At 38.2% G+C, this 27886-nt stretch overlaps 1 protein-coding gene across 1 annotated transcript; it reads left to right on the forward strand.

The window, feature by feature from the left end:
- The first annotated feature begins 8358 nt into the window (after positions 1–8358).
- On the forward strand, positions 8359–24895 carry LOC308501024 (uncharacterized protein FAM241A-like). Its single transcript, XM_081056590.1, has 2 exons — positions 8359–8643; positions 22281–24895. Exons 1-2 carry the CDS (start codon positions 8488–8490, stop codon positions 22524–22526), a joined length of 402 nt encoding a protein of 133 aa, XP_080912716.1. The 5' UTR covers positions 8359–8487; the 3' UTR covers positions 22527–24895.
- The last annotated feature ends 2991 nt before the right edge of the window (positions 24896–27886 follow it).

The raw sequence follows: 27886 nt of genomic DNA on the forward strand, positions 1-27886 counted from the left end.
AAGTCCCCACAAGCTATTTCATACGGCTTACCAGGCAGCCTCTGGGAGTAACTGGAACATGAGATGAATCTCATCTGCTCCCTTTATTTAGGTTTACTTCCACTAGTACCATATTGGCAGATGCTGTTTGAAACTTTCAGCATGGGGTCTGATTTCTTGCCCAACCCAAAACACATACTCTTTAATTTCCGTTTCAGCTTTTTGCATTCCCTTCTGGGCCAACCACTAATTTATTTCCTATGTGAGGAAACTCAAGGTCCCAGCTCATTTGCAGAGCAGCGATAACTATGGCTTCTCAGATGTGATGAAAAATCACACACACCTCATATGAGCTCAACTCACGTAGTATTAACACTAATTAACATGTTTTGAGTATGAACTTAGGTACCAATAACACTCATGTTTTGCAAATATGAAAACTGAGAATTCGAGGGAGTCAGGATTGGAATTCAGGCAAAGTCAAGACTCCGAATTGTTAACCCCTACCCTGCACCATCTCCACGTCTCCCAGGTAAGGGGAGCACTCCTCTGAGAAGTCCTTACTTTTCTTAATATATGCTATTTTAAACACATTGAAAGTAATAGACTTACTTAGGAACATATACACAGGAACGCAAATACAGCAAACTATTAACAACTATCCAATCTCCTTTGGTATATTGGTATACTATTCCTGTAACTTTTCTGAAGGTTTGAATGCTTTCAAAATAAAAAAATTGGAGACAAGAGAGTAACAGATCTAATTTTCACTGAGTAAAAGAGGTTATTTCATGACAGTCTTAAAATTATAGATGCCTTAGAATTATAATAGGACAATATATATGTTCATTAAAGTATTTTTTAAAGATTTGTGGGGGGGATTTAGAAAATAACTTTACATAATTTAAATATGAGTCATAAAGGAAGATGCAGCATAGGAAAATTGCTTCCATCCTTTTGTTTTGGGGAGTTAACCTCTTTAAGAACAACTTGACCAATCGGGATAAATGCAAAGGACAGCAGTCAAGACACTCAAGGTAGAATCTGAAGGCAAATTCATATAAAAATTGGAATTTTAAAGCAGAAAAGGTTTTTAAATGATCTAGTTCAATCAGTTTATTTTATAATGATGAAATTCAGTACCAGAGACTTTAATGAACTCCCCAAATTTCTTCAGTCTGATACTAGCAGAACTACTCAGTTCTTTTGTATCCCAGTTTAGAGTGTGTATCATTCTAACTCCTTTATTAAGTGATGAAAAGCCAACCCAAGATGCCTTATGAGGGAAAAAAGGGTGGTGTTGAGGAAGAGGCAGCATTATGGTGACAGATTTACTGGTCAACATAATTGAAAAAGGTATACAGGGGTAGTTTAACTTTTGGAGTAACTGGCTAAAAAAATTCATCTCCCCATCATGTATGCTGCTGGGTTGACTTCATTCTTAGGCCCTATAAGGTGGTTCTCCTCTAGTTCCAAGCTCATATCAATATACACTCCAATCCTGTAGACAAGACTTTGTTTTTCCTATAATACATACAAGGCACAGAATTGAGTTTTATTGGCCCTGATTGGCCTGACTTAGGTCACGTGCCCATCCTTGAACCAATCACTGTGGCCTCCCACTGTGGGCAGTAGAGAGGATAAAATGCATTTGATTTACTTAGTAAAGGTCATATTCTCTCCTTCTGGACTCAGGAATAGAGTCATCTTCACTGAAGTCACAGATTGAGAGTGGGAGAGATTTGGATCAATAAAGCTGGGGTACTGTTAACACAAGAAGTAGGTACAGATAAGAAATGGCAAAAAAACACAAATTCTACAACATAACATAAATAACTGTTGAAAGAATAAAGGGTAAGAGAAGACAAAAGTTTCCTTGTAAAAAATATCCAGGTGGCCAGTTAGCTCAGTTGGTTAGAGCATAGTGCTAATAACACCAAGGTTGTTGGTTCGATCTCCACATGGGCCACAGTGAGCTGCACCCTCCTTAATAAAAAAAACAAAACAACAACAACAACAAAAAACCCCAAAAACCTGTTTTGAGGGGGAAGATTAATCTGTTTTCTTGTACTTCAGGAAAGAATTAGGACCAAGAGGCAGAGAAGATAAGGATATAGATTCAATTCAGAGATGTAAAGAACTTTCTAACAATTAGAGATATCCAGTAATTGAACAGGTGCCATCATGAAGTAATGAGTTTCCCACAGTTGGAAGCCTTCAGGCACAAGGAGGGTGACCATCTGTCAGGAATGTTATAGAAAAGATCTTCACACTGGGTGGGAGGTTGCTTTAAACTGATTCTTAGATTCTAAATTACTGAGAACAGCATGGATAAAAAATCTAAACCCATTCAAGAACTAAATTATTCAAAGAAAGGTAATAGAACTTTCAGCTATGTTGTTGAATCAACCAGACTTTGGGTGCCAGCCATTCGATTTTACAAGGAATACAGATACAAATGTTTAAAAATGATTATTTTAAAGTTATAACATTATCACCCCCCCAAAAAAATTAAAAATATTTATCTTCCAAGTTTGTTCTATATGTTCACATAATGTTACTTTTGTCAGACTTAGACCCTAAGCTGAACAAAACTAAGTCTGTATTACTCTTTTTATCTTCCCAGCTCCTAGGATATAGGATAATTGAGTGGCTCTGCTACTATCAAGCTGCACCTTTTCACTTAACATTAAATATGTTTATCACATTCATACAAAATATTCACCATTACCATTTTAAGGACTTATATACATTTAATTGCATTGGTATACCATAGTTTACTCAGCCATTCCCTACTGGAAGGAATTTAGGCTTCATTCACCTTTTCAGAATAGTTTTGTCTTGAACATCTTTCTGCAAACAGCTTTTCCCCTCTTTTGAATTATTTCCTAGGTCCGGGGTTAGCGGGCCAAAGGGTATGGATATTTTGGGTATGATTTTCAGAATATGTACTGCCAAAAGAACGCTATCAGTTTGCAGCACTACTAGTAATAACCAAGTTTAACCATTTCCCTAACGCATTGTCTGCATTAGGTTTTATTCAACATTTTAAAAATTGCTAACATATTAAGTGGTACTTTATTTACATTTCCACAATTCCATTTTTTTCTCTACACGTGAGTTGGAATAGTCTTCTCAACTATTTTTTTCCTTTTAAAAAGTAAAAACACAACTCAATCTGTATTCCTACCAGAGGGAGTGAACTCAGCAGTACATGTGTATGCAAAGAAGTCATAGTTGAGAAAGGGAATAAAAAGACAGTGTTAAAGTAAAAAGATTTGGCCCAAGATGGAGTCTCTTCACATTAACAACCCAAAACTTAACAAAGTTTCTATGCTCAGCTCTCCCGAAAAAGGAAGGCCTAGGTCAACCAATCAGTGCTTGCCTGCTAAACACAAGTTACTTAACCCAGCTCCAAGATTTCTCTTTGCTCCATATAAGGGAAGTAACCCTGCCCTCACCAGTCGGCAGATAACCAGTATAACTTCCTTGTTCCTGCTCACTTTGGCCTATAAAACCCTTTTGAATTGTACAATCCTTTGGAGATCCTTTCTGTTAGACTGGATGCTAGTCAATTCATGAATTGCTCAATAAAGCCAATAACATCCTTAGAATTTATTTAGTTGAATTTTTTTTCTTTAACAACAGAAAGGATAGAAATTAACTCCAGGAAGAAGGGCAAATTTCTCCTTCTCCCAATTAGAATTGGAAAGGTTAGACAACATTGAGCAAGCATTGGTTCAACATCTCTCTGACGTAGCTAGCTTCCTGAAACTGCAGGAATGCTAAAGGAAATAAGTGTTCTCCAATAAGTTCCTTTTCCTTTAAATTCACATGTGTCATTCAGAAACCATACTTTTTCCTGGGATTTTGGTTATAATTCCAAATATCTCAAAAATAATTTTCCATACCAACTCTGCCAAACAGAAAAGAAAAAGCAGATAAAAAAAATCACATGGGATGAAAAAAATTAAAGCACAGGAATCATATAAGATGATAGTATGTCAAAAAACAAAGCAAAAAATGAAGTTTGACATAGTTTCCACAAATAACTGCATTTGTTTTTCTAAGATTATATTACTAAATAAGTGCAGATCACTCTGATTTATTTATTTTTCCCTCTGGAAAGATATACAAATACAAGTGGGAAAAGATTAAAAATAAAAGTGTAAAATTGAAAGATTAAAAGTCCTTGTTCTCAGAGCTATTGCACAAGACATATTTGCAGTGTACATGCCACTCCTTAGACATGCCTCTGTTTCTTGCCACTTATTAATTCCTGGGAAAACACAAGGTGAACGCACTAATAAAATCACAACTAAATTATACACAATTTGAGACCAACATGTTATAGTTATCTAGGTATAATAATAACAATCTTATATTTTCCATGGGAAACTGGCAGTAATAGTTTTATGTGTCTATTATTCATATTGTGTAGCAGAGTGAAAACAGCCCTCCCCTCCTTTAAGACGTGCTTGAAATTGTGTTATCTGTCATATAATCTGAATAATTTTTTGTGTGTCCAAAATGCTACTGTTAGGTGTTTTTTTTTCAAGAGGTGATTCCTTAAATCTCCAGGAAAGACCAAAAGAATAAGAGTTCAAAGAGAAACTCATTCACTAAATGAAAGGTAGACAATACTAAGAAAAAGAAAATGTTCTGACATCAGTCCTAGGTAGGGATTAGAGGATTCTGGCCACCCTTTGCTGCATGTTTTTGGCTTTTGTCAGAAGCAAAGTAGATTTCAAAAGTGGAAGTTTTATGAGAATAGGGACCTAGACTTGGGCCTGATGTCTCGTGATGTTCAATAAATACCTGCTAAATAACTGAAGGAATATACTTCTCAAAGAATCAGGGAGAAGCCTGAATCTCCAAAAGGCCAGAGTGTGTAGACTAGACTTCTGTAGACTTGTCCCCTCAGTTGAACAAAGCTAAGTTCTGTAAACTATTTTTACCTGCTCCCTGTGTATATTCCGAGCATTCTGAGTCCTCATGTACACAAGGAGTTTCTGTTCGCTCTGTAGACTGATTGAATGAAGAGTGTACTGCTGCTTGAGTTACCAAGTTATCAGACACAAGCCAAAAGATGGAGAACTTCAAAATGTGCCTTAAACTCCAGAGCTGGCAGGAAAAGGCTCATGTTCTCTGTGCCACTATATATTATCCTAAAGTTTTGTTTATATAATATATAAGGTCACTTTTTATAAGAAAGACTAAGAACCAAAGCAAAATTTCAACAGTAAAAATGCTATCATTAGAGGAAAGCAATGAGGCCCAGCAGGAAATGTTTTTGGGTTCCCGTGGTGACATTTGTTTTTGATTATATGTACACAGTTGAGACTTGACCAACTCTGGGGGGTTAGTGGGGCTGACTACCTGCAAAGTTGAAAATCCATTTATAACTTGTCAGCCCTCTGCATATGTACCCAGATTCCTGACTATGGATCGAAAATAAATGTTTTCAATCCTAGGTTCGTTGAATCCTGGGATGTGAAACTCAGGTATATATGGAGGGCAGACTGTATATTTGTTGGGAAAAAAATCCACATAGAAGTGGACCTATGCAGTTCAGACTGGTGCTATTCAAAGGTCAGCTGTAATAGTAAATACTTTTGTCTGGGTTTTTAAAAGCTTTTAAGAAATATTCATTTTCTTTCTAATTTGTGATATCCAAAGGCATATTTTCTAGTTTCTACAGTCCTTATTACCAAAAATAAGAAACAGGTCTTTAAAATAAGACTTTAAGTTCCTGCCTATTTTAATTCCCTCTGTAGGCCTCAACACATTTTAATAGAAGATCCCAAATTACTCTTATTCTTCTCCATACCTAGGCATACTTACTTTCCATTGACAAGTAGCCCGATATTTTATTTATGCAATAGTCAATCATCTTTTCAAAGTACAGATAAGAGATATACAAAATTTGATGTTTTATTTAAATGCCCCTCAATTTCCTTTTAACAAAACGGGTATGGCAATCTGATGGATGTTTTCCAATCCCACCAAGCAATTAACTTGATTCTGACACAATCTACCTGGAGATAGACCGCAGATCTCACAGGGTAAAAGCTCAGTCCCACAAATTCCACACCCTCCCAATTTTAGATGCCAATCACAAGTCCAGGTCATTACCTGTGCTTCTGATTAACGACATAAATTGAAGGTTCTCACACACCCTCTTCAGGTTTGATTAATTTGCTAGAGTGGCTAACAGAACTCAGAGAAACGTTTACTTTTACCAGTTTGTTATAAAGGATATGATGAAGAATACAGATGAACAGTTAGATGTAGAGGTACAGATTGTGAGGTATGTGGAAAGGGGCACAGAACTTCCTGGCTCTTTCTGGGAGTGCCACTTTCTCCGAATCTCTACGTGTTCACCAACCCAGAAGTTCTCAAAACCCCAGTTGTTTTTGGTTTCTATAGAGGCTTCATTATCATGGTATAGTTGATAGAATCATTGACTATTTAAATGATTGATTCAACCTCCAGCCTCTCTTTTTCCCTCCCCAGATGTCAGGGGGTAGGACTGAAAGTTCCAACCTTCTAATCACATGATTGGTTACCCTCATCCTTTGGTTGCCTAGGGGCTTTCCAAAGGTCACCTCATTAGGTAGGGTTGTCAGATGGGTAATGGACAATGGGGGGATCATTTCACAGATTATATAAATGCCTAACCACTGTGCTGTACACCTGAAACTTATATAAAATAATATTGAATGTCAAGTATAATTCAACAAATATATATATAGTCATGGGATGTAAAGACTAGCATAGGAAATATGGTCAATGGTATTATAATAGCTGTGTACAGTGTCTGATGGGCAATAGATTTGGTGGGGTTATCATTTTGTGAGGGGTATAAATGTTTAATCATTATGGTGTTTTGTAAATCTGAAACTAATAAAAAAATAAATTTCATCTGAGCAAAAGAAAGTCACCTCATTAATAAAAGCACTCTTATCATTCTCACTTAGGAAATTCCAAAGTTTTAGGAGCTCCGTGCCAGAAATGGGGATGAAGACCAAATATATATTTATTATAAATCACAATATTGAGATAAGGTGGGGATAGGTCCTGCAAGAAAAAACCCCACTAAACTCCAGGGGAAGACAAAGGACCAGTAAATCAAGATGAGACAGGAAAACAGTAGAACCGGCCAAGACCAAGATGGTGACAAGATTCACCTCCAAGTATCCTCCAGCCACATTATCCGGTGATTGTAATACATCTCCATACTAAATGACACGTCCCCAAGCCCCATGACACTTCCAGAGAGGACGTATAAGGACAAAAAAGGGGTATATCCCAAATTCCCAGAAAACCCACCCTTTCTGAGAACTAATAAGAATATTCCGCCCCCTTATTCCCATATTTAAAAGCCTGACTAATAAGAACCACTGCCAAGGGCAGGGGCAGGGCTGTCTCTTGCCTAAGGGCAGCCTCTACTCTGGCTGTGGATTGGACTGCCTCACAGTAAACTACTTTCGCTCTTTCGTCTGGCTCACACTTGAATTCTTTCCTGTGTGACGCCAAGGACCCTCTTTCCTGCAACAATATCACCGGTAGTAAGAAAAAGAATTATAAATTAGTTGTGTCTCCCTTCCTACTCAATGAGAGAAACATTCTTACCCATTTATAGAAATACCTACGTGCAAAGGTAGACAGAGGCCCACCCAATGATCCCAACAACCCACAAACACACATCAGGAAGGCACTCAATGGAGAGACAAAGACGCAGCCTTCAGAGAGAGATTAGAGAGGAGACAAAAGGAGCCAAAAGAAACATGTATTCCTTGGAAAGAATGGACAGCTAGGCAGGACCCGCAGCCAGCAGCGCACCCCTCATCCCTACACCCCCAGTGCCGGGCAGGACCAGAGGGCTCCACTGGAGAGTAACTGTGTGTGTGTTCTCTCTCACACACCCACACACGCCCTCCCCTCCCCCTCAGAAATGCACTCTTTCTCCAACATACAGTCTGTCTGTCTCTCTCACACACACACACACACACACACACACACACACAGTCGCATACACGCATGACCTCTCCCCAGTCTCTCTTACACGTGCCATCTTTTATATACAATCTCTCCGCCTGGTGCGTACACACAGCCTCTCTCTCACCACACACGAGCTCTAACACACCTACAGTCTGTTACGAACACACGCAGAGCCTCTCACACACTCCCGCGCACCGTCTCAGCGACGCGCGCGGGAAAACACACCCGCCCCCTCCTTCTCGTGAGTCTCCATCCCACGCCCCGTCGGCCCCGCCTCCTCCGTGGCCCCTCCCCCGAGTGGGCTGCAGCCCGGCGGCGGGGGACAGGCCGGGCGGTGACAGTAGGGGCGGGGCGCGGTTGCTGGTCCCGCGCCGGGGCCCACGGGCTGCTCGCAGACTCCCGTCCGCGGCGAGCGCGGCCCACCCCGCACGGGCCTCCACGAGTGGCGCCGCCTGGCGCTCCGCCGCGGGGCTCCTCCGGGGCAGGATCCGCCTCGCGGGCAGGATGTGCTCGGCCGGGGAGCTGCTCGGAGACGGCGGCGCGGGAGCGTGCGGTGAGGACGGGGAGGCGCGCGCCGAGCAGGCGGCGCTGGGGACCGAGGGGGAGCTCCGGGCGAGCCCGCGGCGGCGCGGGCAGCGGACCCGAGGGGCGCGCGGGCAGGTGAGTGGGGGTCGGCGCGGCCGCGCGGGTCCTGAGTCCCACCCGCGGCGGGCGGAGCCGGGGGCGGCAGCCGGGAAGAGCGCTTAGACCGCGGCGCTCCGGCCGGCGCGGGGTCGTGTGCCCCGCGGGGACGACACTGCCCTTCCCCGCGGTCGGGTTGTGTGCAAGTGTCCCTCTCAGCCGTCTCTTATCTCAGAGCTTTCCACGTCAACACTTCTTCATCAACTTCCAGCCCGTCCCCCTGCGCTACAGGGTAGGGGACAGCTGCTCCCCTCCGCCCGCCCTCCTGGCAGTTCTGAGCACCCGCGAGTCTGTCAGGTGTGGGTGGGTTTCTCAAGATGATCAGCCGGGTCAGAGGCCTGTGTAGGAGCCAGTGTTACAACACATGTCTTAGCAGGGACTCTCCGAGAGCAAGTTCTTCCCACGAACACCAATGAGAGCTAAACCTCATTTTAAAAGGGAAAACTCAAGAAAATTGCTTGGTACCAAAGGGAAAAAAAGCATACGAGGGCAGCCGTAAGAAGAGAAAGGAGAAGTTGGGTAATTTTTGAAACTGAATTTGCCCTCACTAAATGAAGTGTGACAATAGACATCATAACACATCAAGTATCTTCAGGATTAGGCAAGACGTTTGATAAAAGAAATTGAATTATATGGGGGATGAATTTTCACCACTGGATACGATTAGACCTTCAAACATACCAGAGCTAATAAAATAAAATAACTAGTGGAACAGGAACGATTATTTGCCCTTACGACAACCTAGATTGTTGGGACAATCAATTGACACCTGTCTCTCATTATCCTTCTCCAGCTGTCCTTTTTGTCACATTTCACAAACTCCAATATCATCATTAAATGCATCAAGAGATTAAGTATAACTTCTAGTAAGTCAGTATTCTAGGAAACAAATAACTGTGTGTGGCACACACAAAATATGCCTTTGCATTAGGTTTGCTCACCATATGGAAGTGTAATTTTTCATCTTTATGACAATATAGGAGATGGTGACTGAAGCAAATCATTGGTAGTTAGGAGATCTTCCTGATTCTCTTCCTGGTGGTTTTCCCCATTAATTGTACCATCACTCAATAGCTAAAGGGCTTGGAGTTTCCTCTTACTTTAGTTGTTCAACTGGAAAAGTGAAGAAAAAGGCAACAGGAACTCACTTGGTGAAGGGTGGGGTGCGCTGGGTACAATTAAGCTGAGGTTCCCAAAGTAAATTTTCAAGTGGTTGTAAGGGAGCATGTAAAATACTTCGTTTCAGCTTTTGTGGATTTCATATCATCAGTAGCTCTGGTCTTACCAAAATTGCTTATGGGACAAAAAAAAGGATGGAACAAAAAAAGAATGAAACATATTCTAGAAAACAGATATCACTTTGCATACCTGCTTCTTTCATTGTATGTCATAGGAATTCATTTTTCTGTAGTCTTTTGAAAATGTTATTATAATCACAGGATTTATTTATGTACTCTAAGCCTACATATACAATAATTGAAAACACCTGAGATATGTATTTCCTCTCATATAAGCACCAAAGATTAACTTCTTATCAAGAAGCCAAAAACAAAAGCTTGATACAACCCAGTCTATTGGTGTAAGAAGCAAGCTTTTGTGATGACTTATTTCTTTTTAATATTATCACAAAGCCTTGTTTTCTAGCTTTATTTTAAGTCTTGAAAATGAAATTAAAAATTTTGTGCACTGCTTTGCAATGATGGTAGAGATAACTACAGATATAAAGATATTTTTGAGGGGTACTAAATGAAATGAACAATTATAAAACATATCCTAAGGATTTGTTTTATTTAGTTTTTCTTTAGGGAGATTGTGGGTGTTTGTTTTGTCAATGTAGGACACAGAGACTCTAACTTACAAATGGAATATTTTTGAAAACTTGGTTTGTAAACTAGTTATTTAGACTGAAAGTGAACTTTTCCAGAGAAACAATGATATAAACAGAAACAGAACCACAACTAATTAGCTGGAAATGACGCAGAGGCCATTTTCCTGCTTTCCTTTCTGCTTCACACACTCACTTGGTGTTCCAGAATCTTTGCAGCCTCATGGGCATTGACAGACAATTGGTGTCAGCAGCAGCAGTGGGGGCAGCAGCAGCTCCTTTATAACTGGATCACAGCTATGGAGCTGTGCTCCTGACCCCAATAGATCCAGGAGGGACCTGACCTTTGCTCCTCCAGCTCTTTCAGTGATTTTTGTCAGCCCCTAATTTTCTGTATTAAATCCCTTTCTGTTTCTATTTCCTTCATAAAGTTTTGCTCTTACCTGATATTTTGAGGAAGCGGGTTTCTTCCCCAGGTTAAAGCCTCCTTTATATACATCCTTTTCTTAGCTGATGTTTCTTCCTACTTCTGTCTGAGAAGCTTAAGCCCTTCTCTCAACTGGGAAGGCTCTTGCATAAGATTTGACTATGCAAAGCCTACCTTTGGCTTATTATTATTGTGATACAAGATCAAAATGTGTCTGTATTTTGGTGTTTACTTCATGTAATACTGAAATGCTAGTATTAATATAGGTGTTTTATTAACAGATATTGTCAGCATCATTTTTTACAGTTTGTCCTTAGGTGGTGCTACATCTGAGAGAAGACAGGTTCCTCTGCTCTTTTGCCCCCAGTCTTTTCAGGTGGGATGACTGACAAAGGTGGCCTAGTTAAAGTACCCTAGGAGAGGAGGACTTTAAAGAATGGGCCAAGTCCTCTACATGAAGAAACTGTGTCGTTTGAAGTAGGAGTCAGGCCTCTCAGAGATAAGCAAGGGAGAGAGGCAAAATGCCCAAGTAACTGATGAGACAGGGCATAGCCTCTTCCATGTATGTTGGTAATTGTGTGCATGAGAGACGATCCGAGTATGTTGATGACTGTGGATGCCAGGTAGCTGTATGTAAGAGTCTCTGCCCTGCTCTATGGCCGGAAGACTAAAATCTCCAGTCCTTTTATTACACGTTTATCATGTGAATGGCATCCTTAGATGCAGCAGTTCACAACCTGAATAACCTAAGACAGCCCAGCTCACCTAGAGCATACTCGTAGTGAGGTCCCATTATCTTTATATTGACTTTAGAATCATTATCTTCAGCTTTAAGGTCTTTCTTTATGATTGTAAAATATGTACTTTAGAAAATGTAGAAATACAGGAAGATCTAAAGGAGAAAATACTTGAAATCTCACTGAGTAATATTTTGTTACAAAATATCAAATATTTGGTATTACTATAGTCACATATCTCTCTCTGTGTGTATACATACAGATATATTTTTAAACATGTTTTAATGTAATATTTGAATTTGGTATCTTGTTTTATCTACTGAGCAGGTTGTATCATTTTCCCATGTTATCAAAAATTCTTTTTAAAAATAGTTTTAGGGCTGCTTAATAGTTCATTTCTGTAATATCGCACATTTAAGTTGCTTCAAACTTTCTTTTATAAATAATGCTATAATAAAAATCTTTGCTTGTAAATCCTTACAGTTCTATTTTGGAATAGATTTCTAGAAGTGGAAGAACTAGGTCAAGGAATCAAAGTCTTTGAAGCCTCTTGAAACGTCCTAAAGAATTGCATTCAAGGAAGGCTGCACCAGTGTCCCTTTCCAGCATTGGTATGGTAGAGTGCTGATTGGAAACCATTGATATAAAACATTAGTAGTTCTTTTTAACATTATTCTTGGACCATTTTCCTTTTGGTGTTATTATAAGAATTTATCACTTATTTCACATAGATTATAAATATTTTCCCTGTTTGCTGTTTATTTTGCAATTTTATTTGTGATGGTTTTGATTTAGAAATGCTTTAAATTTTTATTAGCCAAAGGAACTTTTTTGGTAATTTCTTACACACACATCACACATACTCACATAGATACACACATACCCTCCCCACATATATATAAATATCTACATATATATTTGTTTAGAACATTCTTTTTAATTCTACCGTTAGTTAAATGTCCACCAATATTATTGAGTGTGTGTAGGTGTGTGTGTGTGTGTGTGTGTGTGTGTGTGTGTGTTTTACCTTATGTATTTAGTCTTTTTAGAAGGACTGTATGTGTAATGTGAGGTATGGAGTGATTCTTTTATTTTTTTCTAATCATGGAATAGTCTTTCTTCCTGGCTTTACAATCCTTTGTAATAGTTATAAATACTAAAGTCTGTGCTAAACTTTTATATTTTTGTTGGTATTATGAAAGGGATCCCCCCACATTATGTTAGTGCTACTTGTTTCTAGCTATTGGTCCTTATATATTTTGTTTTTAACTAGCTACCTTTCTGAATTCTTTATTTTAATACTGATAAATACTAGTATCTCTTAGAGTTGACTTTTATATCTTCTAGGTGCCAAAAAAATGTATATACATTTTAAGAAAGAAAAACACTGTATTAAAATTGTAATACTCAATATATATCGATAACAAAAGATGAATACAAGTCATGTGTATACATTTTTTTGGCACCCCGGTATAATAATTCAGTCTATAGACAAGTTTGATTTTGCTTCCTTTCAACTGGTAATGCTTCATTGATATTTTTTGCAATGTTTGGAACTTTCAGATCAATGTTGGCTCATAAATATTTATGTAAATAAGTGACAGAACCTCCATGAGATCACCTTTTTAAAAAAAAGGCAGTGGAAGGAGGCCTTATGCTTCCTCTTTAATCTATCGTTAAAAAATATGATTAACACTACAGATTCTAGGTACAGAATATCTAGGCTCGAATCCTAACTCTGCCACTTACTAACGTAACTTTGAGCAAGCTAGTTAACCTCTTGGCCTTCAGTATTTTCATCTATGCAGAATCGTAGCTGTATGACCCTCAGGATTGTGGGGAGGATTATATGTGTTAATAGAGCAGCTCCTAGCATGGAATTGGCATATAAATGTTAGCTTTTGGACGTAATTTTCAACCAGAACACTAACTGAAAGAAATGGAAAAATGTCACTAAGTTTTCCAGACTCTGCAGTTAGAAAATCTCCCTAGGAGGAAGGGGGAATAGAACAATGCTCTTCAGCCTTAATCTGCATACGAATCATCTCTTGTTAAATGCAGATTGTGATTTTATTGGTGTGGGGTGAGGCCTAAGATTTTGCATCTCTAACAAGCTCCAGAGAAAGGCTGATGCTAGCCATGGACTACACTTTGAGTGGCAAGAGAGTAGAGAATAAGCAAGCCAATCCAGTGTTGAACATCCTATCTGTAATGATATATGTGAGAAAGTGATTTAGCTATTTCCCTAGAAGAGTTTAATTTTAACTCTTGGTAAGGTGTGAGAAGCCAAGAGCTTTTCCCTAAGCTAACTGGTTTGCTCTGGGTCCTACAACTAAGTCGTGCTGGAGCAGACCAGAACATAGGCCTCCAAACTCCAAAGCCGTAGTTTTTCATTTATACAAAGAGCCCTCCTACAGGATGGGTAAACAGTCCCTGACAAATCTGCTGCCCCCTTTAGATTGTGTAGTTCAAAATGAAATATTCATTCATATCCATTTCCTTTCAAATGCAGTTTGCAGGCAATACTGTAACAAGTACGATGAGTTTAGATGAATTCAGCCTTAAACTTAGTCATGTTGTTCCCAAGGAGGTCCATTCACTGAGTAACTCGGAATAATTTTGCATATGGTAGGCATCTTTTGTTCATTTTTTATCATTATTCAGAGTGGAACCTCTAAATCAGTGGTTCTTAACTGGGGGCAGTTTCGCTCGCAGGGGACATTTGGCAATGTCTGGAGATACTTTTGACTGTTACGACTGGGGGGGGGGGTACCACTGGCATCTAACAGGAAGTGTCTAGGGATACTACTACTCATCCTATAACGCCCTACGACAAAGCATTATCTGGTGCAAAATGTCAATAGTACCAAAGTTGAGAAACCCTGCTTAAAATGTATTAGGGTTACAGTGCTTTCAGTTGTCGAGAATGACTGCTCTGCTAATAGATATTCCAATGGATCCGTAAAACTTATTTTCTCGAAGCCTACATGCCAGATGGGTAGTCTCCCAACGGATCTTTTCTCACATCTCTTCTGGCTGCTCCTCATATGCAACTTTACCTATTTTGATCTCTCTCACATCTTTTCTGCCCCTCTTCCTTGCTACCCATCTTTTTTTTTTTTTATCTTTCTCTGTTGGATGTCTCATTCTCCCTTTGTCTTTTATTCTTCTCAGCCACTTTCTCTTTTTTTGCATTCACCTCCTCCTTCCTACTACCTTTTCTCCTCTGTAGAAGCTGAGAATTGTGGGACAATGAAAAAGGTTATGGAGTATGCCAGTTCCAATTTTGAATCCTGACTTGACTACTTTATTAGCCTTGTCATCCTAATTACTTAATACCTTAGAGACTAAATTTTCTCATTGTAATGGGTATAATGCTACCCTCTTCTTAAAGTTCTTATGAGGACTCAGTGACATTTTGTATACAAAATACCAGCACATAGTAGGCCCTCAATGAATTTTAGCTCCCTATTTTACCCTCAACATCCCTTTCATCTTTTTGTCTAGTTCCCTTCTTATTCCTCTCATCTAACCAAACGATAGTACTGAATTTTTGTCTTGGCGTAGAATTAATCCCTGGTCGTTTGCAGAATGTAAAAGATTTTATGAGAGTCTACAAGAGTAAGAAAAAATTTACTGAAAGTTAGAGAGAGCATTCTGGCAAAGGGAATTTTGCCAGGCAGAGCTCAATATGGACAGCTGTGCCAATGAGGAGTGCTGAGGTTTTATATTTTTCTAAGCAGGATGTAGGGTGCTTGTCAGCTTGCAGTGGGGCTGCCGTTACAATTGTCTTCTCCTGGAAACGTTCCGGTTCCCATCTATGATGGATGTCAGCTTGCAAGGCGTTGCTGTTGCAATTGGGAACCATTCTGTTCCCATCTATGATGGGTGACTGTTAGATCGCAGGGGGTTGCTGTTGAAATTGGGAACTGTTCTGTTCCTACCTGTGATGAATATAACGTGATTGTCAGCCTGCAAGTGCAGTGCCAGCCAGGGGAGTCAGAGCCAAGCGGTCAACGTTTAGCTCGTTCCTGGTAGCCGACAAACTCACTCCTGTTAATTTTTGCTTGTCCCATCCTGCCAGCTCACAAGCCCTCTCCTGTTAACTCTCTACTTCTCTCATCAATTTTGTCAACATAAGAATGTCCAAACCTGGAGAGAACGTTTGTAATAATTTATTTGAGCCAAACAGAGGATACTCCTGGAAGCAAGATCTCAACAGACTGAGAAAAATGCTTCCAAGAATAACAGGTTGTAGTTTCTTTTATGCATTTGAGATTAAGGCGGGAATGTAAGGAAGATTACAGGAAGGTGGGAGAAAGCAAGGCAAGGATCAGATTACAGGATAGTTAAACTCCAGGGTATTCATGAGGAGATTGGATTACAGGTGCTCTCTGGAGGGTTGGTCACACTTTAGAAGGAGGGGTCTGAAAGGGTGGTCAGGTATTAGAAGTAGGGGTTTGAAAGGGAGCTTTTCAAAACTAGGTTCACCTAGGTGCACAGAAATAATGGACAGGTCTTGCTTAAGGCAAAGATCACCCTTTTACTAAAGAAGTTATATTATATGCCTGGGGCCTGACTACCCACCATGACCTGCCTAGTGAAGAATTTATGATCAGATCGTCCTGTGAGGTAACTTTCCATAAAACACTTTTTAATTTTGTCCGTAACTTTAATAGAAGTAATTTTCATATTTTTGGAATAAATATTTATTTGCTGAATAAAGTGTTAAAATTTTCTAATCTAAAAATCAAATAAGGTGTTTCATATTTATCTTTAAAAAAATTAACACACCAACCTCAATTATATTGTTTTTTGTCGAGATTTTCAGTTGATTTTTTATTCTGTGTAGGTCATTGATCCTTGATGGGAAAAAGAATGCCCACCCTCCGTACAAGTTGTTCTCAATTTCTTATTCAAGAGAAATGTGAAAACAATGTTAAAATAAACAACTATACCACGCCACTAGGTTTGCCCTGAGGCCTAAGTAGAAACTATATCCTTACTGTGCCTTTTTTAAGCCTTTCCCACACTGTCTGCAGTTTCTGTCTTTGTAGTTACAATCTTATCTTGCCGTAGCAGCCACATATCTTCAAAAACCTTAAGAGTCCCAACTTGTCATCTTTTGGTTCATTAAGTGTATTGTGTGTTCGTGTGTGTGTGTGTGTGTGTGTGTAAAGGAATTGATAAGACGGAGTAATTTTATTTGAGCAGAGAAACTGAATTTCTAATTAACTTGATGCAAAAGATACTTTCAATCTTCTCTATTTCTTTTTCCCATATCCAGTGTTTTTTTCCATTAACCTCATTGGTAGCTATGCCTGATCTTGTCATAGGAAGAGGAAATGATTGGCTTCATTTGTTGTTGCTGTTTTCTTAGGGCAACAACTATTGCTTCTCAGAATTCTGAGCAAGGAGAAATCATGGTGGAAATGTTTTGAACTTTACGGAAATGGGTAAAATTATTAATACTATCTAAATATGGTGTTAAGAAAATTAAATTTCACTTGTAGTTTTTACTATATTACCTTTGATATAATTTTTTTCTAACTTCTGTGTTTCAGATTTTTTTTGTTCCCTCTTGCAGTTAATCTGAAAAAATTGATTTTTGATTTTTATCCTCTTGATCAAAATTTTCATTGGATATATGCAGATCATCTACAGAGGCCGGGAATTTAAGTTTGATTTTTCGTGACTGGCAAATTTCATCAGTCTAATTGTATTTAGAGTTCCTTATTTCATAGTTTTCAGAGGTAATTTCATATAAAAGAAGTTCTTGTCACTGCTAGAAGTTGAGAATTGAGAAGAAAAATTATTTTTAAGGAAAGATGTTTGATTTTGGCTACTTTCAATAGACAAGTTATTCCTTTTTGTGGTAGCATCTAGCATACAGTATTTCCCCCTTATCCATGGTTTTCCTTTCCATGGTTTCACTGTCCCCTGTCAACCGCAGTCCAAAAATGTTAAATGGAAAATTCCAGAAATAAACAATTCATAAGTTTTAAATTGCATGCCATTCTGGGTAGTGTGATGAAATCTTGAGCAGTCCCCCTCCTTCCCGCCTCAGACATGAATCATCCCTTTGTCCAGCGTCTCCACACTGTCTCCACACACTACCTGCCCATTCGTCACTTAGTAGCTGTCTTGGGTATCAAAACAACTGTCACAGTGTAGCAGTGCTGCATTCACGTTTCCCTTATATAGTAACGCTTCATCATAGTGCCTACATCATTCACCTCACTTCATCTCATCACGTGGGCAATGTGTCATCTCACATCATCACAAGAAAAAGGATGAGTACAGTATAAGATACTTTGAGAAAGAGAGAGACCATATTCACATAACTTTTATTACAGTATATTATAATTGTTCTATTTTGTTAGTTACCGTTGTTAATCTCTTACTGTGCCTAATATATGTTAAACTTTATTACAGGTATGTATGTATAGGAAAAAACATAATATATACAGGGTTTGGTACTATCCTGTTTTCAGGCATCCATTGGGGGTCTTGGAATGTAATCCCCCATGGATAAGGGGGGACTGCTGTAATGCCCTGCACATGCACGGTACTCAATGTCACCAGAGGCTTCATTTCTTAAAAATGAGGTAGATTTTAGGAAAAGTATAAAATGTAGAAACTTTTAACCTATAGCTTGAATTAATCATATTCTTCACTTCATGGCCTACTATTATCTATGACTAGTTCACGCACTTCATGGCCTATTCTTATTTAATTTGTTTTCATTATGTAACCATTTTCTTCCACTACAATAGGCAACTCTTTTAATATGGCTGTAACTGTATGTAACTTGTTTGTTTCCTTTGTCAATGCCTACAACTAATTCATTAAAATATTGAATCCTATTGGTCCAAATGAAAATGAATACAAATTTTAGTATTTTTCAGTTTATACTAATTTCAAAGACTAATTCAAGAAATAGCTGATGTTCTCTATGATTTTTATCCATCACCTCAAAATGTTTTTTTCCCCCTTTATTGGTTCTGTGTAATTTAATGGGAGTTAAGTGTAAATGGATGCTGTAAATTTGCATTTAATTATAAATGACAAGTTATAAATATAATAATAAATGTTATAAATTATATAATATATAATGGTATGATTAGGTAAAGATTTATATAGTTAGTAAATTTTTACATTTAATTATTTTTGTACATTGTTTAGGAAATGAAACTGCAACTACATTTAGTATCCAGTGAGCAGGAAAATATGTCCAGCCTCCCTAGAAATGCAAGTTAAAAGTATTAGGACTGATTTTTCACCTACGAAGTTATTAAAGATTAAAAAGACGAATAGCGTGACTTTAGAGAAACAGTGTATAAAATAAGAATACACTAAAGTTAGAAGTATATATTGGTTTAGTCTTTATGGAGGGAAATCTGGTGTCAAAACCTCATGAGTAGATACTGTTTTTGCCCTCACTTTAAAGATGTATAAAGGGGTTAAATAACATACTAAAAGTATCACAGCTAGTAAATTGTGGATTTGAGATTCAAACCCATGCTTAAAGCCTGAGTTCTTAACCATCAAGCTAGTGTTGAGCCATGAAATCATTTTTTTCTTATTATTATTAGTTTCAGGTGTACTAAACAACAATGATTAGACATTTACACACTTCATAAAGTAGTAACCCTACCAAGTCTACTATCCCTGACACCATACATATGCATAGCTATTACAGTACCATTCACTATATTCCCTGTGCTGTACTTTACATGCTGTAACTATATATCTATGTCATCTCTATCTCTGTCTATCTATAGATATTGTTCTGATTGGGTGTTGTTTGCTACCTTGTCTTCCATGTTGCTCATTTGAACCTCTGCTTCATCTAATCTGCTGTTGATTTCTTTCTAGTGTATTCTTCCTTTCATTTTTTGTTTTCTTCATTTTGACTTGTTCTTTTTAATGGTTTCTGTGTCCTTTTTTATGCTTACTATTTCTTTGTTGAAGTTCTCACTAAGTTCACTGAGCATCCTTATAACCAGTATTTTGAACTCTGTGTCTGGTAGGTTGCTTACCTTCATTTAGTTTAGTTTTCTTTTTGGAAGTTTCTGTTCTTTCATTTGGGATATGTTTCTTTGTCTCCTCATTTTGGCTGCCTCTTTGTGTTTGTTCTTACTGTGTTTCCCCGAAAATAAGACCTAGCTCTAGAAAATAATCAGCTCTAATGTGTCTTTTGGAGCAAAAATTAATATAAGACCCGGTATTATATTATAATATTATATTATATTATATTATGTTATATTATATTATATTATATTATATTATATATATGATATGATTGCTATGATATGATTATATTATATTATATTATATCATATAAGACCCGGTCTTATTTTACTATAAGACCTTATAAGAGGTCTTATAAAATAAGACCTTATAAAAATAAGGTCTTATAGTAAAATAAGACTGGGTCTTATATTAATTTTTGCTCCAAAAGAAGCATTAGAGCTGATTGTCCAGCTAGGTCTTATTTTTGGGGAAACAGGATATGTATTAGGCAGGGATGCTGCCTGTATCTTCAGGTGTTCCAGGAATGTCCCTTGTATGGGTTGTGTGTGCCCTCGTGTTGTAGAAAAGAAAAATAGGCAGCATTCTTAAATCAATGAGATTACAGTCAATCTCATTAAAGTATTTTCTGTATACAAGATTTCTCCCCAAATACCACAATTCTAAAAGATGTAAACAGTGGTATACTGGTAAATGTTTAATAATAGGCTTTGTGGGAGGTGGATAGGGAGAATGTATCTCTGATTTGTATCATTTGCCAATTCAGTAGTGATTTCCAGTCTCTGTAATGCTAGTGCTCCCACTGTGGCCAATTTCAAGTTATTTACAAACAGCTTGCAAGGTTCCTGAACATTTAACAATTGGCTTTTGAGGTCTGATAGGAGCCAGGCATTACCGACACTCCACTGCATAGTAATTGAGATTCAAGACTTTCATGGTTATAACTGATAAGTTTGATCTCTCCCTGTTTACATCAACTAGTGCATTTTATGAGTTTTTTTTAATTTTACAGAGTTGACAAGTTACTGGATTATAATATATTGAAATTAGAAAAACTGTATTAAAAATATATTATGATTTGAGTCATTGATATGGTTGGATAGAATGAAATACATGTAATGCTACAAAACCACCACAAGTAACTGCATTTTGCTTTTTCTGGTGTCTTCATGCCGATATCAAAAGTGCATGCAATTCAGTAATTGTTAGAAGTTTCTATTCACAATAAAATTTAAGTTGGTGTGATTGGTGTGCCCTGAGGGATCTGTAAGAGGAGATTACTTTGACATTCCAAAGGTACGTTATGTTATCTTAGATGCAAAAAGACAATAGACAGGCTCATTTAAGATACAGGTTGACCTTTGTCAAGGAAGCTACTGATTTAGGATGTGACTACCGGCCACGACCTGCTTTTAGTTAGGAATTTTTACGTTCAGACCATCCTATGTGATTCCTTTCAGTCTCTTGACTTTGTGAAGCCGACCACGCAGGCCTTTCCTGAGCTTGTCAGTTTCGTATGTGGCCCCTTTTTCATCCACACTGGTTAATTACTCTTGTCTCTTTCTCTCACTCTCCTACCTGCTATCATTTAATTTAGGGCATCTCAGAATTCTTCCGTCGTCATGTATAATTAGATACACATAGACATTTTCCGGGGTACTGATTTCTAGGTGGACTTTTTGGCTTATTGTAAAAAAATTATTCCTATTGGGAAATTACATGTTTTTCCTGATGAGATTAATAAACAGGCATTTAAGACATTTGCAGAATTTAGACAGGAAACTGCAAGGGCCTACACTAAGTCTCCTTAGCTGGGGCTAAGGCGGAAAGATCACAGCAGTAATGACTGATGATTGCTCAATAATAGCAGCAAGACAGGCTCCCGTCTGCTGAGGCTAGTTTCCTTAAAGCCGTAGTGTCAAAGGAGTGGACTGAAAAGAACCCTACTTACAAATCCAGGGCCCTGCCTCAAACTAGTTGGTGGAAAAAGATGTTCTGAAATCATGGCCACTGATAAAAGCAATACGAACATGATGCTTCAATTAAGCAGCTATCCGTGCAATTCTAGGAAACTAGAAAACGAATGGAAATGAATCAGCTCCTTCCTTTATGTTGTAAATCATTGTTCTGGTAGTTGAGGGTCCAGTCAATGTTGATTTCCACAGAAATCAATAAATTAGTGCTTTCCATATTCTTGACATGTGGGCGAAGTATCAAACATAAGGAATATTCCCAAGTATTTATTGAATGATTATCAGACACTTGTTCAGTACTTTGGAAGATAAAGAATTATGAGGTAGTTTTTAATTCTTAAAAACCTTCACTTAAGGGGGGTGGGGGGGAGGGAGATGAGGGTAAGGGAGATCAAATATATGGTGATGGAAGGAGAACTGACTCTGGGTGGTGAGCACACAATGGGATTTATAGATGATGTAATACAGAATTGTACACCTGAAATCTATGTAATTTCACTAACAATTGTCACTCCAATAAATTAAAAATAAACAAATAAATAAATAAATTTAAAGAAAACCTTCACTTGTTTCTCACGTTATATTTATGTTTTGTTTTGTCTGTTTGTTTGTTTTTAAAGGAATTAGAAGAATTACAAGACCTTACTGGTGGTCCTGTTGGAGATGACTATAAAAAGATGGGAACACTTTTTGGTGAACTGAACAAAAACCTCATCAACATGGGCTTCACAAGGATATATTTTGGAGAACAAATTGTAGAACCAGTGATGGTCATTTTCTTTTGGGTTATGTTGTGGTTCCTTGGCCTGCAAGCCTTTGGACTAGTTGCTGTTCTTTGCCTTGTCATTATTAATGTACAACGTTAAAATATGACTGAGTGAGCTGTTGGTTGATGTTTGGTAGCCATATATGTAATTGGTGAAGTTATATATTTTACTACATGAAAGCTGAAAATCTTGCCTTGTTTCAAATTGTGTGTTATTTTGTAATTAAATATATAAGTGGATGTTGTTTAAAATTAAACTCAACTCTTGATTACAACAGGGTTGAATATACATCTTGTAGCTATTCAAAACTCTTGTTTCGCTACTGTGATCTGTACCCACTTTTAAACACCCCTATTCCTATACCAAAATTTAAATAACACCACCAAGTGAGCAGGGAAAATAACAGGATATGTAGTTCAAATTGGGCAATATAGGTCTTACAAAGAGTTCCAGTAAAACATTTTAGAAGAAAAATTTTGAAATAAGGAGCTAAAAATAAGTTTTACTTGGGGAATTGCTCCCCACCCACTGCCACCAAGTAACCAATGTTATTTGGGAAATAATTTGGATTTCTAGTGTCTGTTCAGCCCAAATCAATGTAAATGATAATTACTGTACATTACCTTAATATTTTGATGAAAATCAGTAAAGTTAGCATACCTTCTAAAGATTGAAAAGAATATTTTTTTGCTGTGGAAACTTCCAAAGTTAAATGTAACTTTTTTATATTGAAACACTTGAGCCTGGAATCACTTCAGTATATCATATAAGGTTTAGATACTTTTGGTGCTAATTACTTTTTGTGAATTTTTTAAGTCTCACAAGCCAGGTCCATAGTTGCTTGTACCCCATGGTAATGCTATATTTTCTTATATCAAAAAAGTTGCATATTTCCTGAAGAGACATTTTTCAGTGTATTTTTTTTCAGAAATTTATATTTTATAATTCTTCTATAGCAATTATAAGACTTTAGAAATCTGTTTCTTATCGTGGCAAGAATTTCTTTTCACCCCCCACCCCCAAATTGATTTGTATTATGGCCGAAATACTTAACTATTCTTTTAAGGAAAACAAATCAGCTCACTTTCTTTGATATCTATATTGGAAAGTACAGTATTACAGAGTAAAACCAAATGATTAAATTTGGAACTTAACAGCCAATTGTAATAGTATTCCTCTAAGGCTAAAGACATGTTACTAATGTGTCTTCATTCAGTACTTTGGGGTTTATATTGAAATAAGCATTTCTTTAAATATACTTTCAAAGTGGAAAATGTCTTAGTGATATTTTGGATTTTATTAGAGAATCTAAAATCTTTACATTTTTGTCTGAAAATATATATATAACCAAAGGAGAGGTAGTTGAGATAATTATCTAGAAATTCAAGTTAAATAAGAGGAAAATGAGACAATGGGACATTTTTATCTTTGGGAAGGCAATAACTAAAGTATATAAAGTGTTTACAAAGTTTCACTTTGTAATATTTATAATATTTCCTGTTTTAAAAATTTGTAAGTTCTCAGTGTCTTCCATTTTGAAGCAGAAAAATTGATGAAAAATGTTCAAGTTAAATTTCTAAAATCAGGTAATCCTGAACAAAAGTACCAGTGAGAGGGCACTAAAATGTATTGTGCATTGGTATAAATACAGACTTTTTAAAGTTTGACTTAAAGAAAAAAGAAAGACTTTGTACTACATCATTGTGATTTTATTGGGCTTACAGTATTTTTATGGTAACTTTATGAACTCGGCATACAGTTCAATTTATTTCAAAAGGTGTCTTCATTTGTGCACAGTAGAATTGTGAAGTTTTTAATGGAAACCAGAAGATTCTTTTATATCTGCATTAAATATTAAAAAGTGCATTATTTTCTATGCTACTAGGTATTTTAATTTTCCTTTGGAATGTGAAGAAGATATAGTATGCATAATAGCAGCTCTGGTTCCATCAGTGCCTGTAGGTGAAAATACTTTAAAAGTAAGTTTTAATAGTAATTATGTAGTATACTGACTATACTATGCTTCTGCACACTGCTGTTAGTTGGGTATATTTTTAATTAAGAAGTGAGATATTTTGCTGCTATTCTTTCTGCATATATATTGGTTAGAGCCGTATACCATCACATTGTTTGCTTAGATAGGGAAAAACAAATTTTGCTTATTTGATGGAAATGAAATATTTTCTTTTATGAGATATATCAGAATGCAGACTATACTGAAATCCTGAAACGAAAAGAAACTATTTCTTTGGTTCATGGTATAAGGAATTAGGTTGAAAATGATTCTCAATCATTTCAATTTCAGATACAAGCTAATTTTGGAAACTATTGCTTATGAAGAAAAAATATAGAAATTAACAAATGTTAAGTTATTAGGTTAATGTATATATCACACATACCCTCAATTCAAAGGAAATAGGTCAAGATCTACTAATAAACTGAATATAGATGAATAAATCAATTTTCACTAAAGTAAAATCTCAGTATTTGTAGAATTTATTCCTCTCGTATCTTAAGCTGTCATATACAAGGTATTTTCCCGCTTCTGGCCACCAGTCAGATTATCCTTGGTCCAGTAGTGTGCTGGAGCTTGCTTGCACTGGCCTGCACAAGCCAGCTGTGTACATTTTCCCCTACTCTGCCTTCAGGGATTTCAAGTTGGTAGCTTGAAATTGGGGGTGGCAGTGGTATTTACATTATGAAAAAAATTGGCAAACACAACAAATCAGAGCTCTTTTTCCCTGGCAAGCCAGTTGTTAAACATATATCAACACTCTAATGATTAGCCACTCTAGAGGCCACATTCCCATTTCTCCTCCTACAGATATAAAAGGAATATTTTTATATATTTGTTTTTATATATGTTGGGGCAAATCCCCCATACTATTTGGATCTTTTCCATGTGGAAATTATGGACCATGGTTGTCTCCTGACAGACATCTATTTATTTACTCACATGTTTTGACCAGAGAAAAGTCTCTCTGGGCTGTCACTGAGCTGCAAATCCATTATATACTATGTAAGTCAGGGGTGTCCAAACTGCAGCCCGCGGGCCAACTGCGGCCCGCAATCCATCTTTAATTGGCCCGCAGCAAATTCCGAAAATATATTTAGTTTACTTAAATAAACCAGGTGAGGCAATACGTACTTCACCTCGAGTGAGTGGCCCGGCTGTTTGTGTATTTTACCGCATATGGCCCTTGGTGAAAAATGTTGGAAAAAGTTTGGACACTCCTGATCTAGGCAATAAGATAGTTACAGAAATGATGGAGGACAAATTACAAGCATGACTAAGGTCTGTTGTAAACTAGAAATGTTTGCTGGTGGGCAATAACCCAATACCTACCCCACAGCTTCTCTTGGGAAGCTCTGGAAAATCTGTGGGCCTGAGATAGGCGCTATCTGGCTGTGGTGTTCTCAGAGGCGTTTTTTGCGGGTGGTTGAGAGCCCAGCACAGATGCGGGAGCTGAGACTGCATTGACTTTGTAGAAACCACTGACCACACCCCTTAGTTCCCTGGACCCCTGCCCTGCCCAACTAGAGCTGCATTGCCAGGGGCCCACTGAGTTCTGGGTGGCCGGCCCAGCCCCACAAGCCGCAGAGGCCTTTTGCAGTAGCAGAGGACCTGCAAGAGCCCGGGGAGATTTTGCTGGTGGACAGTGATGCAAAACCTGTGCTGCAGCCACTCTTGTGCCTCTCTCAGGGATTTGTGAGCCTCAAACAAGTGGTGGCTGGTGTTCTAAGGGCATTGAGCGAAGTGGTCCCAGGTGTAAGAACTGCATCTGCATTAACTTTGTAAAAGCTACCAGCCATTCCTGGTGACTCCCTGGGCCCCGCATTGCCCAGGAGTGCTGCATTGCTGAGGGCACTCAACACCAGGTCAACCTACCCGGCCTGCACACCTAAGGAGGCTCTTTCATCGGCTCCTTACAGGCAGCTGTCAAGTGGCAATAGGCCTGGGGGCCCTGGGCCTTTTGCTAAGCTGCCCCAGGCCCAATACTGGAGACAGCCAGCCTTGGATCACAGAGAGGCCACCCCCACATGCCTTCAGGTCCGTCACAGGCAGCAGCCAACCACGTACAGCTTTGGGACTCCTACCAGGTAGCTATAGGCCAGTAACAGGCAAGGCTAAAATCGGCTTGCACGGGAGCCCCTCCCAAGAGACACTAGAAACAACACACCCAGAGGCCAGCCTCACACCACACCAGAGCACTACATGGCTAGCCTTACAAATGGAACACCTAAAGAGGGGTCTCAACAGGCACAAGAGCCCACAGGGGCAAATCATCTAAAGGGTCAGCTCCCACACAGCAACTCATACACTGTGGGTGTAGCTGATCATCACAGTTAGCCTGGGAGTCAGTCCCACCCACTGGTGCACCAAAAACAATCAAGGCTCAACTACAACGGGAACACACACACAACACACTCAAGGGATACTCCTGGAACATGTGCACAGGATATCAGGAAGACTGCGTCGTTGGACTACATAGGACACAGACTACATAAGGCCACCCAGCAAAGACTGAGAGACATAGGAGATCTATATAGTACATAGAAGTAAACACAGAAAGGCAGCCACAATAAGGAAATAAACGAAAATGTCCCAAATAAAGGAACAGGAGAAGCCTCCAGAAATAGAACTAAATGAAATGGAGGCAACCAACCGAACAGAGACAGAGTTTTAAAACACTGATTAAAAAAATGCTTATGGAATTTAGTGAGAGTTTCAAAAAGAGATAGCAAGCATGAAGAAGGCCACAGAAACCATAAAAAAGAACCAGTCAGAAATAAAGAATATAATAACTGAAATGAAGAATACACTAGAAGGAATCAAAAGCAGATTAGAAGGAGCAGAAGATCCAATCAGCAATTTAGAAGACAAGGTAGCAGAATACACCCAATCAGGACAACAAAAAGAAAAAGGAATAAAAAACAGTGAAGATAGTTTAAGGAACCTGTGGGACAACATCAAGCATAACAATATTCGCATCATAGGGGTACCAAAAGGAGAAGAGAGGGAGAAGGGATTGAGAACCTATTTGAAGAAATGACTGGAAACTTCCCTAACCTGGTGAAGAAAATAGATATATAAGTTTAGGAAGCTCAGAGAGTCCCAAGCAAGATGAACACAAAAAGGCCCACTTCAAGACACATCATAATTAAAATGGTAAAGGTTAAAGACAAAGAGAGAATCCTAAAGGCAGCAAAAGAAGACAAGTAGTTACTTACAAGGGAGCTCCCATAAGACTGTCAGCTGATTTCTCAACAGACACTTTGCAGGCCAGAAGGGAGTGGCAGGAAACATTCAAGTGATGAAAACAAGGACCTACAACCAAGACTACTCTACCCAGCGAGGCTATCATTTAAAATTGAGGGAGAGATAAAGAGCTTCCCAGAAAAGATTAAGCTAAAGGAATTCATTACCACCAAGCCAGTATTATAAGAAATGTTAATAG

The sequence above is a fragment of the Rhinolophus hipposideros genome, assembly GCF_964194185.1.
Source record: "Rhinolophus hipposideros genome assembly, chromosome: 1".
Lineage (NCBI taxonomy): Eukaryota > Metazoa > Chordata > Mammalia > Chiroptera > Rhinolophidae > Rhinolophus > Rhinolophus hipposideros.

What these genes read in the sequence shown, in the direction of transcription:
- LOC308501024 (XM_081056590.1), top strand. Translation starts at nt 8,488, where the DNA reads ATGTGCTCGGCCGGGGAGCTGCTCGGAGACGGCGGCGCGGGAGCGTGC. An exon ending in CCCGAGGGGCGCGCGGGCAG is followed by an intron (nt 8,644 to 22,280) that starts GTGAGTGGGGGT and finishes TTGTTTTTAAAG; the next exon opens with GAATTAGAAGAATTACAAGA.